We start from the raw sequence: 12,307 nt of genomic DNA on the forward strand, positions 1-12,307 counted from the left end.
AAGATTTTTGCTAAAACAGCAAAAATGCTGATGGTAATAACATTCAATCTAGCTGATGATGAAGATTACAAAATGTACAGGGCATGGAAACAGCATGGCTGGTTCAGCAGGGAACTGTCCCTAGGGAAGCATAGTTAGGGGAGAATGGACTAATGGAGAGAAGGTTGAGAAAACAACAGATGATGACCGTACTTGCAGACAGTATAAATCCATGATTTTTTCCTGTACTCCAGGATGTAATATGAAAGTTTAAAGTGATCTGTTTTGAATTGTATTTTTGAAACACCAATCTAGCAAGTGATGGACATGATGGCTTGGGGTTAAACTAGAGGCTAGGAGCCCAGTTAAGAGGCTATTTCAACTATCCAAGCAAGAGAAGATGAGAATCTGCCCAGGGAGTAATGGAGATGGAGAAAATGGGGACAGATTCAAGAGATATTTAGGCAATAAAAGATGTGGTGACCAGTTGGATAAAATATTAGGTTGGGAAATACCTAGCATAACTCCCAGGGAAATGCACTGCTCAAACATTTGGACCATTAGCCAAAATAGGATGACTGAAAAGGGGACAAGGAAGAGGGAAGGGGATAATTCCAGGGCAGAAAGAAATCCTGCCAGGCACTGTTGTGTTACAGAAAGAACACCAGCTCTGGGGTCTGAGACTCTTTCAAATAGCAGCTCCATCATTTATAGTTATTAAGCAAATTACCTTCTCTGAGATCCTGGATCCTAATCTATAATATTTCCTACTTTGAGAACTTCTATGAGGATTAAATATTTATGTATGTTAAGCTCTTCGAATAAGCCAGATGCTCAATTAAAAAATATATCTGAATCTGCAGAAGGCCTGCTCTGGATATTACGCCATATGCATAAAAAGGATGAAACCTAGGGCCTGTTCTCAATCAGATTATAATTTAATCTTCTTGTCGTTAGGAATAGCAACGTTTTGAGATTTCTGCCTGTTGGAATTTTGAACCTAAGGTGAACTGGCTGACATCATAATCCATTTCTATTCTCATAACACACGTTCAGTAACTGACTTAAATCTAAATCTTCTGGTCTTTTATGTCCCATAAACATTTTGTCTAGGTCAGATGCAGTGACTGCTGGAAGAACCATCACAGAAAACTGTATCGCTTTTCTAAGTAATTTTTATAAATGTTTTATAATGCTTATTTCAAACATAAAAAACAGGAACAAATCAACAAAAAATTATATCCCACGATCAACTTCATTTTTTCAGGTTTCAAAAGAAACAATTTTTAAAAAGGGAATTCTTTAGTTGGCAAAACTACATTAATGGGGCTTAGGACTATAAGACATCTCCCCTTTTGCAAACAGGTTCAAGGAAAATTCCAAATTCATTGGAAATATATGGAGGGTCACACAGCAATCCATAGCCTCCCATCTTTCTACCGCCGCTAACATCCACCTCTTTCCACGAATTTGATCGCTCATTACACACGAACAGGAAGTGGAAGAGCTGGCGGAATTCAACCTCAAGATGCGTCGGTGGAGTCTAATGCATCTTCCAAGGGTAGCGGGCATTTAACTTGCGGAAAACGCCCCCCCAATCTACGCAGCCTGCTCCACTCCAACACGAAAACACCCCCTCCCTAGGTTCCCACGCTCCTCGCGGCAGCTGAGAGGGCCAAGTTTAAAAACGCGACCGCGCGTGCGCCGCACTTGCGCGCATGCGCCGCAGTTACGCGCATGCTCATTGGCGGAGACCGGCCGGGTCCTGGGAGGGTGCGAGGCAGGCCCGCCCCGCCCCCGCCCTCAACGCCGAGCTTCCGTTCCGCGCTGTGCAGCTGGGCTTCCCTTTCCGAGAGTGCCGGTGGCGACCGCCGGGTTCTGTGTCCTCTCCGCAGAGTCTACCCCCTTTCCTGCAGTGAGCATGGCAGCTTGGAGACGCGGGGTTGCCCTGCGGCTCTGCGCCACAGGTAAGGGCCGTGCGTGGGCGAGGGGGGCGGGCGCGGGACCCTCCCTGAAGGGGTCGGGCCTGGGCAGGGGTCTCGGGCCCCGGTGGGGAGAGGCTGCGGGGTTCGCCGAGATGTCCCTCTGCTCCCGGGTCCCCCTAACTGAGCGGATGCCTTTAAGGTCCTTCCCCCAACGGGCCCTGCGGGGATCCGCGGCAGCCACCCGAGAGATGCGGCTGTCTTCCGTTCCTCCTTTGCTGAGTGTGGCAGGAAGTTTCAGGAGCGCCGACTCCCATCGATCGGCTTGAAGGATGTTGCCACCTTCCCAGCTTGTGGCCAAGCCTTGCTTTGGCTTTAGGTTCCGAGTCTTGTCACGTCTGAAGAATTTTTACCCACCGGGCTCCAGGAGGCATGGCCAAGGAAGGATCATGGTCAGGTCGCCGAGGTTGTGCGATATGAGAAGTGATCTGAGTACGTGTTGGCCTTTCTCGGCCTCCTCGTGCCAGCATCGGGAACCCTGGTCCTCACTGTGGTGTGTTCACTTACTCAGCGACCGTTTACCTCTCACTACGTGCCAGGCACTCTTCTGAAATAAGTGTTAGACGTGTAGCTCATTTTGTTTCTATCAATCAGTTTGGGGGAAAGAAACCTAATAGTATTTTGATGGCATTTGGAGTTTATACTTAGGAGATAATTACTATTAGAGAAAAAGGAGAAATACCAGAAAAACGATTTCTATCTCTACTCCAAAAATATGGACTGGTAAAAAAGGAAAGAATAGGATGAGAGAAAAAGTATATGTAAAAGGAATTTCTGTGCCTTAGACTTACCAGCCTACATAGAACTTACCTGTCACATTATGGTTGCACGAGGAGTAAATGTTTATTAAATGGATGAACTACTTATGCTTGCATTGTTTTTGCCCTGGGATGGATCAGTGATGTATATTTTGGTAGGTTGTAAAAAATCAAAAACATTTTTTAGGTGACTAAGCATAAGGTACAAGCCAAGTGATAAATCAGCACTTATTGTATTGTGTATATTTGTCTTTTCTTTTTCAGTTGTTTTACTTGATATGGCTTTCTGTAAAGGGTTTGTAGAAGATTTAGATGAATCGTGAGTATATTTATTTTTAAATAGTATCTTAACTTCTTCCAACTCTAATATTATTTGAATATTTGCATAAATATAATCTTTTAATAATAGAGACAGTGATGACCAATGCTAGTATACCACTCATTTTCATTCATTTCATTCAGAGTTGCCCTAAGTGCTGTGTGTGTACAAAATGGGGTTATGTTCAAAGAGTTGCTAACAGTTATGAGATCAGAAAACTGGCAAACTTTCTATATTCTACTTTATCATTTTACCTTGTATTTGTTATGTTTTTCTGCTGTAGACTACGGAGTGGGTACTGAAATTCTGTAACGGCGCTGTGTATTTATCTTTATAGTAGCCCAGCACTAATCACAAGGCCTTGCCTATGGACCAGAATCCTATGGGTGATCTTTCAGGCCTGACCGTAGGCAATTACAAGGTTTTGCCGGGCAGGCCTCGAGAGAGAAGCTGCCCTCCCCACACCAGACTTGGTGTACAGCCAGTGCACTGCAGTGTCTGGAGGGAGTTGTAGTCATAGCCTCAGGCCCTCTGGGCCAGCCATGATCCTGTGGATGTCTGCATTCCTAGCCTGGTTGCTCTTTTGGAGACCTCCTGACTGCTGGCCTCACCTAAGGCATTTCCTGGGCACCTCTGCTGAGACCTCCTTGCCGAGGGGCTGGCCGAGGTTCTTTTCTCCCCTTGGAGTCTGTACCTTTCCGCTCCTGTCCCTTATCCTTCTCCTTCCCTCTGCCCACGGGTCCATAAAGAGGCAGAAGCCTCTGGTTCAGTGCTCCTCAGCAGTGAGATGAAGTCCTCCGTCTGTCCTGCAGTACCTGCCCTTCTCCTGTGGCTCTTCCACTCAGAAAAATGGAGCACTAAGGAGCTGGTGCCTTTTGTTTGTCCTCTTGGCTTGCATTGTTGCTGTAAGTGATTCAAGGCTTGATTCTTACTTTTAGTTTGGCTGTTGTCCTAATTAACCACCTCTACACAACAAAATTGATGTAGCAGCAAGGTGGTCAATTGAGCACAATGCTGTTCTGGAAAAGCAAAAAGCCTGAGAGTCCTTTGGGGCACTTCACCAGCCAAGTACTGATGGGTATTGGGGAGTGCTAGTGGATCCCTGGCGGAAACTTTTTGATTCTGCAGAGACCCGTTGTTCACAGGGAGATAACCTTGTTAAACTTAGTGGTACCTAGAGGGGTGTGTCACTACAGGCCTCCTCCTCTAGGATGCCCTGATGGCATGACTTTGTGTGAGGCGGGGGTAGGGGGAGGATGAGCAGGTACAGACACCCAGGACCCTCACCTTCCTCAGTTGGGTGCTGTGTGGACTCTCACAGGTTTGGCCCACCCATGATGGGTTTCCTATCATTGGAAAACATGTCTAGCCCACCCTCACAGAGGCTATAGTGGTCCTGCAAGCCCTCCTGGTGATCCTCGGGTGTACAGTGAGGGATTGGGAACAGAGGATAATGAAACTGTTAACCAGACTCAGATTTCTAGGTTTGTCTTTGCTGGTCCTGCTTTGTACCCAGTTAAGCCTCCTCATGAAGCCAGATTGGTTGGTCTATGACACAGTTCAAGTCTTAACTGACAAGTTTCCAGACATGGAAAAGCAGCTACCACCAAGATAGCAAACATTGACCAGCACAAAGAGTGACAGTAAGAGTGAGAACTGGGCACTCTCTCCTGGGTGACCCATGCAAAAGACTTTCTGAAAAGGTCTCCAGCTGTGGTAAGTCAGTAATGGAGTCTCAAAGGAGGAGATTAATAAGCTCTTCACCAAGGACCTCATGGTCAGGTAGCAAGCCATGAGGGACTGGACTGGTGGCCCCACTATGATCGGCATGATGGCAGCCCCGTGAGTATCACAAGTACTGTCCCCACCATCCTGCACACTGAGTCTGGAGATGAGTCGAAGAGCCTTGACATCTTTACCCACACCTTGATAATGTGTTCAGTTGAGGCCCCTATATCCGCAGGCAGGGCTGGAGATCCTATGCCAAGGGTCAGAGTTCGTTGGGAGGTGGGGAGAATTGCACTTCTTGGGCCTTTTGGATATCAGTGCACAGGTGCGTGTGATCCCTATAGTCCCTGTTACCAGGGTGAGGAGGATCCATATAATACTCTCTGGTTCTGAGTTTGTGACAACCAGTACCAGCACTGTTGCCCAGTCCTGGCTCTGTGCACTCTCGCTCACCTTTGTCCCCAAGCCCCAGTGGGAATTGCTGTAGTGAGGGCTATCTTAGTCAAGCATGTGGGAGACTGACCACCAGACTACCAGCTCCTGGTGCCATTGTCTCCCCAAAACAATATTTGCTGCCTGGCGAGTAAAAGAAATAACTGCAGTAATTGCTGAGCTGGAGGAAGCCATAGTGCTCTGTGAGACTGTTTCTCCATTCAGTAGTCCTGTCTGGCCTGTGCACAAGGCCTTGGGTACTTGGAAACTCACCATTGATTATAGCTAGCTCAGAACCGTAGTGCTGTGCTTGACACTAGTGGTAGCTGATATCAGGAAGATGCTACTGGACGGAGCTTGGTCTGTAGCATTTGACATTGCAAGTGCCTTTTCTGGCATCCCTCTCTACTGGGCCGATCAGAATCAATTTCCTTTCTGTGGAATGGATTCCAGTACACCTTTAATGTCCTTCTACAAGGCTATCTAAATTCCCCACGTATCTGCCGTCAATGGGTAGGCCATGACCTACAAAAACTCCTCCTAGAGGAGGCCTTCCACTATGCTGATAACCTAGAGGGCCTAGGCAAGGGCGCTGCCCAAAAGGACTGGACACCATAAAGACTCACAAGTGACAACATGGCTGGGCTGTTAATACAGACAGGGGACACGGACCTGTACCCAGCTGAAATTCCTGGGTGTGATCTGGGAAGCAGTACAACATCTCATTCCAGAGAAGATCATTTCCAAACTTTGAGCCTTTCTGACCCAAAAAAAAAGAGGCCCAGGGATTGATGGGCCTATTTGGCTGCTGATGCTGTCATATAACCCATGCAGGGATCTTGATGGTACCCATCTACCGGGTTACCAGAAAGGCCACCACCTTTGACTGGGGCCCTAACCAGCGCAATACCCTGGAGGCCCTCTAGCAGGCCACCAGGCCTCCCTTCTTGTGCACCCTGCTGATCCACATCTGCCATTCGAGTTACATATCTCAGCACCCTCTCAGTTCACTGGAGCTCATTGTAGAAGGACACCACCAGAGGCTAATGTGGACCTGTAAGTTCCCCAGGTTGGCTGAAAGATAACACACCCCTTGAGATGCAGTTGTTGACCTGTTGGGCCTTGGTGGATGAGTGCAGTGGTAGGCTCACGAGCAGAAATTCCAGGCATGTTGCTGAATAGGGACAGCTCTGGAATCTCTAGTGAAGTGGAGATGGCACATACAGCAGCCCTGCTGGAGTCTCACAGCTCCCTGCAAAGGTCTCACAGGTGCCCCTCCACCTCCCAGGAATAACAGACAAGGAACCGCTGCTTCCTCTTGCCCAATGGGGACCACCCATGGGCCTGGTTCACTGATGGCTCCTCCTGCTTAGCTTATAGTGGGATGGAATTGGGTGTGGCTGCCATCCAACCTGAAAGAGACCTGTCCTTCACCACATGTGGTAAAGGACCTTTGCACAGTGGGCAGTTTCATGCAGTGTGGAAGACTGTAAGATTATCAGCCTCTCTGTTCCCCTATCGCCTACTCCTTGCTCCAGCCCCAGCAAGTGAGCCCTGCCATATTTTCGCTGACTCATGGGCTGTGGCCAATGGCTTTGTTCTTTGATTGTGTGGCATATAAAACAGGAGCCCCTGTGAAGATGAGACATTTGGATAAAGATGAGTTCTGCTCCTAGTAAGCATTTTGTTGCATATGTGGATGCTTGCTGGAAAGACCCCTGTGCTGACAAAGGGAAACAACCAATGAGCATACTATGCTTGTCAGCTAAATGGGGAAACTGAATTGTTCTTCACCCCAGAGCAGTCAGATGTGCAACTAATTGCTTCCTGGATCCACAAGAGGATGGCCCCTGAAAATTCAGATGCTATCCTAGATTGGGCTGGCATGCTTGGACTGCAGTCTTGTGAGAAGATACCAAACCAGCATGAAAAAGCTGTCCCATTTGTCAGACCCTGCTCAAGCCTAAAAATACTGTCCAAGAACAGATTATTTCAAGTCAGTGAGCCAGGGCATTCTCAGGAGGCAGAACACACTGGACCCCTCATTCCATCCATAGTGTTCCCCTGGATCTTAATTGCAGTTGACACTGTCTCTGGATTGGGCCTAGCCATCCCCATGCATCGCACTGACTCAGGCCACATCATCCAGGCCCTGCAAGACCATATTTGTTTTCTGTTCGGATTCCTGGAGAACACTGCATCTCATAACGGGCCTGGATTTGCAGCCCAAGCTCCCCATCAATGGGCCTAGTCATGGGGCATACAATAGACTGTTCGTGCTCTGTATCACCCCTAATCCACAGAGGTAGTTGAGCATTTTAATGAACAATTAAAGGACAAGCTTAATCAGCTGATGGGCAGCCCATGTGATGGTTATCAGTATATAGAATAAAACTTTTAACTAAAAAAGGGGAACAAAGCCAAAAGATGTAGGTTCACCAACGTGGGGGATTGGTTAAGGGTGCTATCCTTGCCCCTGGTATAGGACAATGTTACATTTGGATAGATGTGGACACCTTTGGACCTGAGAGCTCAGATTTAGGGGGGATATGCTCTCTTTGTCTTAACTACAGGTTTTCAGATCTTACTAAAATATCCTCCTCATAGAGAACTTTTGTCATCCAGCCAGTATAGATTAAATATAGATCACTGGAAAACACTAGCAGATGAAACAAATATATTTCTTCCCTGAATTAGCATATTTATGGTTGGATAACTACAACATATGGGAATTGATAAGAATCATAAAGAGGATAAAGATGATATGGGAAGATTGACTGCAGCTGTGAAAAATTTAGGACATTATTATGGAGTAAGCGGTGCTTTTAGCTGGATAGGATTTGAACCTGAAAGAATGTAGAAAGTCAAATAAACATGAATTTAGCTGTGATAAACATCATAGTCTGGAAATTGTAGGGTGCTCATATTTGAGTGGAAAGATATGTTGGAACCAGATAAAACAGCAATTTGTACTTTTTTTGTAGTTGGTGGGAGAGGGCCAAAAGATGTCAAGAGTCACATGGTCAGAACTGTTTTCTGAAAATTCTTTGACTGTATTGTGTCAGTGTCCCCAAAAGCTCCTCCAGGTTTGGTGATTGACTAGGAGCACTCACAGGACTCAGCCTGTAGTCGAAGTCACAGCCGTGATCTATTACCGTGAAAGGACATGAGGCAAAATCAGCAAAGGAAAAGGCACGGGCAAGTTCCAGGGGAAACCAGGAACAAGTTTCCATGAGTCCTCTCCTAGTAGAGTCACAAAGGATGTGCTTAATTCGTCCATCAGGAGTTGTGACCACATGTGTGAAATGTTATCTACCAAGGATGCTCATAAGAGACTCAGCGCTAGGATTTTTTATTGAGAGTTGGTCATGAAAGCACCCTTCTGCCTAACCTGTACCAAAATTCAGGTTCCCAGAAGGAACGTAGCTGTTTGTCACAAAACCTTGTTGTTTACACAGTGTAGGACCAATGGTGGGAGCCCTCCTGAAATTCAGGTTCCCAGATGCCAACTCAGGGCCAGTCTTGCCAGTAGACCTTTTTAAGGAAAGCCTCAGGCCTGCTCTTAACTTTAATGTACAGGTGTAAGTGGAATAGAGGGCTAGGAGCTGGCTATATAGCTGTGGTTCTCCCAAGTCCCACTTTAATTTTTTTGGATTTTTTATTCCTGGTTACTTTATCAGTACTCTACTTTTATTAAATAGATGTTTAATCGATAAGATTTAGAGGTCACTGAGTAAAACTTTTACATAAAAATTTATTTAAAGAATTTGTTCCATGCTCCTATATTTATCAATTTATTATCCCCACCTATCCTATTCAATTGCAAAGTGGAAATATACAAAGATTTGTTTTCTTGTTTTTTAGGTTTAAAGACAGTCGAAAAGATGACATTTGGCTTGTAGATGTGAGTATGTAAATTTTTTGTACTCATTAACCACCCCTCCCATTGTAAGTGTTATTTTCTATTTTCCGCCCAAACATGGTAATATACAATCAGTGCTTATGTATATTACTTAATGTGTTTTCTTAGGTAGTACTCTTTGGGTCTTTGCATTAAAATCAACCTCAGAGCTTTAAGGTTCCTGGCAAGGGAACTGCTTTTGATGAAATTTTGATGAGGTCAACTTGTGGTTTATGTCTGAGGGGGAGATTATGGTATGATTTTATAACAGAATTCACTATGTTGTTTTTTCATATTATCCTAGAGATTGAGTATGTTAATATCACTTGGCAGTCAAAATCATATTTTCATCTTAAGAGTGAACAAAATCAAATTTTCATCTTCCTTTCCTCACTTTCAAGTTTGGAATGTATTTAAACTTCACAGTGTTTGGCATTCGTTTTAACGTGCCTCAGTGAAAAAGAAGTGGAGTGGCAACAAAAGAGATGAAGTGAGACTGGCAGAGTTGACAATTATTGAAACCAGGCGATGGACATGAGGGCCCATTGTTTAATTCTTTCTTTCTCCTTTTGTGTATATTTCAACATTTCCATAGTATAATGTTGAAAAATAGGTAAATCTCATTTCATGAACCTACAACAAGCAGTTTGTTACACCATTTCACTAGAGAAACCTAAGCACCGCCCCAGTCATCTGGTGATTCAGGAGGAAAAGCTGTGGTTTTCATTTAAGCAGCCTGACTTGTCCCTCTGCCAAGCCAGTCATCCTAATGATCTCCTATGTCTTACCGGTGGTTATGCTTAAAGTAGCAAAGGTACCTGCTGTGTTGGAATTTTTGTAATAGAAGTAGATTGATATTGTTCATTAACTCTTAAGGGGTGTACATATGATGTGTGTATGTGTATTTAGTGGTTTCATTTTATATATATCATAGACACACTCACTTGGAAGCCAAGATGTTTTTATTGTAAACCATATCTCTATTTTAAGTAGGTATCAGCAGTCATCTTAAATGAACTTAGAGTAGTATCAGTGTTGAGAATATGTTAGGAGTAAACTTATCCAGGTTTATGTGTGTGTGTTTTATCTTTGATTATATAATCACTTTAATTAGACTTTTTATCTAAAACAGATTATTATCAGATCATTTAGTCAAAGAGATTCTTTAAAAATTAAGATTGATATCCATAGTAACACAACATTTTAGTGGTTATCTTTTTTTTTTAAACAAGTTTTATGCACCATGGTGTGGCCACTGTAAAAAACTGGAACCGATTTGGAATGAAGTTGGTCTTGAGATGAAAAGCATTGGCTCTCCGGTTAAAGTCGGAAAGATGGATGCTACTTCCTATTCTAGTAAGCGTTATTCACTTTATTTTACCATTCTCATAATGAAAATGCTTTAATTACATGAAACAGTATTCAAGGTAAGAAGGGTTTTTTTTTGCTTATGTAAAATTAAAGTTCTCTTAATAATTTAAAACTGTATACTTTACAGTTAAAGAATTAGTTGTTGAATGTTAAATATGCAGTATATGTTAATTGTATGCCTAACAAAGAAGTATAAACCATTCCTCCAACTTTGAGCCCGCTTGAGATAATCAATTTCCCTGAGGCATAAATACAGAAATTGGACTGTTAAACTCTTGATGTTGCTATGTGGATTAAGATTGAGGGTTTGTTGTCTGAGTAGCCTGTGACGGCATAGTAGAGGAGTAAATGGGAACTTGAAAGATGAGTTGAGTTGAAATAATTACAAGTGAAGATCAGAAAAATATTCACATTAGAGAGAATATTAGAGCAAAATCTTAGAGTTAAGAATGAGCTTAATAAGTATGTACCAGAGAATAGAATGTCTCAAAGCAGAGGTTGGCAAAAAAACTACAGCCCATGGACAAAATCTGGCCTACTGCCCATTTTTGTAATTATAGTTATTGGAACACAGCCACACTCATTTGTTCACTGTTGTTTATGGATGCTTTTGTGTTCCAATGGTAGAGGTTACTAGTTGTAACAGAGACTGTATACCCCACAAAGCCTAAAATATTTATTATCTGACCCTTTACAGAGAAGATTGACTAATGCCTATCTGAAAGGGTTTGAGAAAAGAAGAAATTAAGTTTAGAGAAGTATGATGTGTCCTAGAAATGTGGAAAGAGCATGTCTTTGGAAAGGAGACCTGGATTCAGTTGCTGACTCTGCCTGCTACTTTTGCTGTGTAGCGCAGAGAAAATTTCTTAACATCTCTAAGCTTTGGTGTCCACATTGGTAGATATGTATTTGTAATGTGTCTTTTATTGACTGTTCTGAGGTTTTAATGATGTAGCACATATGAAGTCCCTTGTAGTATTCAGTGAATGTTAGTTCCTTTTTCTTTTAATTAATGAAGAAAGTGGAAGTATGTAATGTGTATTTCTTTTTAGGAAATCAGTACTGTACTCATGATACAACTTTGGCCCGGGCCACACCTAGGTGTTTTAATCCCAGCTCTACCATGTTCTACTTTTGTGGCTTTGGGGAAGTGCTTGACCTCTCTTAATTTTAGTTTCCATGTCTGTAAACAGAACAGTGATAATCTTCAAGGTTGTGAGGATTGTATTAATATTTTGTGTTCAAAATCCTTGGCACATGGCTAGCACATATTAGATGCTACAGGGTAAGACCAAATTTTAAGGGCCTCCCAGATCAGAGGGTTTTGGATTTTATCAATTCTCAATTGAGAGGTAGTACACATTTTTGAGAAAGGCAAATGACTTGATTAAAATATTTTTGGCAGCAATATATAGGGTAGAAAAGAAGAGCAGTTAGAGACAAGAAGATCATCTAAGTTGACCTTTGTATGCATCTTGGTGTAGGATGCTGGGAGCCCAGACTTGGGTGGCGGCAGTGGAGTCAAGGGGAAGCATTTTCAAGGGTGAAATCACACATGTGATAAATTGGTATAAAGAAGAATAATCGAAAATAATGTCACATGTAAGAATCTTAGCGTAGTTACTGAACAACACTACTGTTGGTCATATGGAAAAGAATAATTTTGTGTGCATTTTCTTGTTAGCAGCTGTTTTGAATTTATAGTATTTTGCTTTATGGATGTTTGGGAATAGGGAAATAGAATGCAGGTGAGATGTTAGAGCTGGAATTATTGTCACTCAAATGAATTGTTAGAACCTTGAGAGGAGAAAAGATCAGTGGCAGGAAGTTATTGTAG

At 43.3% G+C, this 12,307-nt stretch overlaps 1 protein-coding gene across 1 annotated transcript in view; it reads left to right on the forward strand.

Moving 5' to 3' along the window:
• The first annotated feature begins 1,700 nt into the window (after positions 1–1,700).
• TMX3 (thioredoxin related transmembrane protein 3) overlaps positions 1,701–12,307 on the forward strand; it is a 43,948-nt gene continuing 33,341 nt past the window's right edge. Inside the window, exons 1-4 of the mRNA XM_014865137.3 lie at positions 1,701–1,946; positions 2,984–3,038; positions 9,063–9,102; positions 10,332–10,455. Of these exons, the coding sequence (XP_014720623.1) occupies positions 1,901–1,946; positions 2,984–3,038; positions 9,063–9,102; positions 10,332–10,455 (265 nt within the window). The 5' untranslated portion in view covers positions 1,701–1,900. The remainder of the gene's footprint in view (positions 1,947–2,983; positions 3,039–9,062; positions 9,103–10,331; positions 10,456–12,307) is intronic.

Source organism: Equus asinus, chromosome 7 (genome assembly GCF_041296235.1).
Source record: "Equus asinus isolate D_3611 breed Donkey chromosome 7, EquAss-T2T_v2, whole genome shotgun sequence".
NCBI lineage: Eukaryota > Metazoa > Chordata > Mammalia > Perissodactyla > Equidae > Equus > Equus asinus.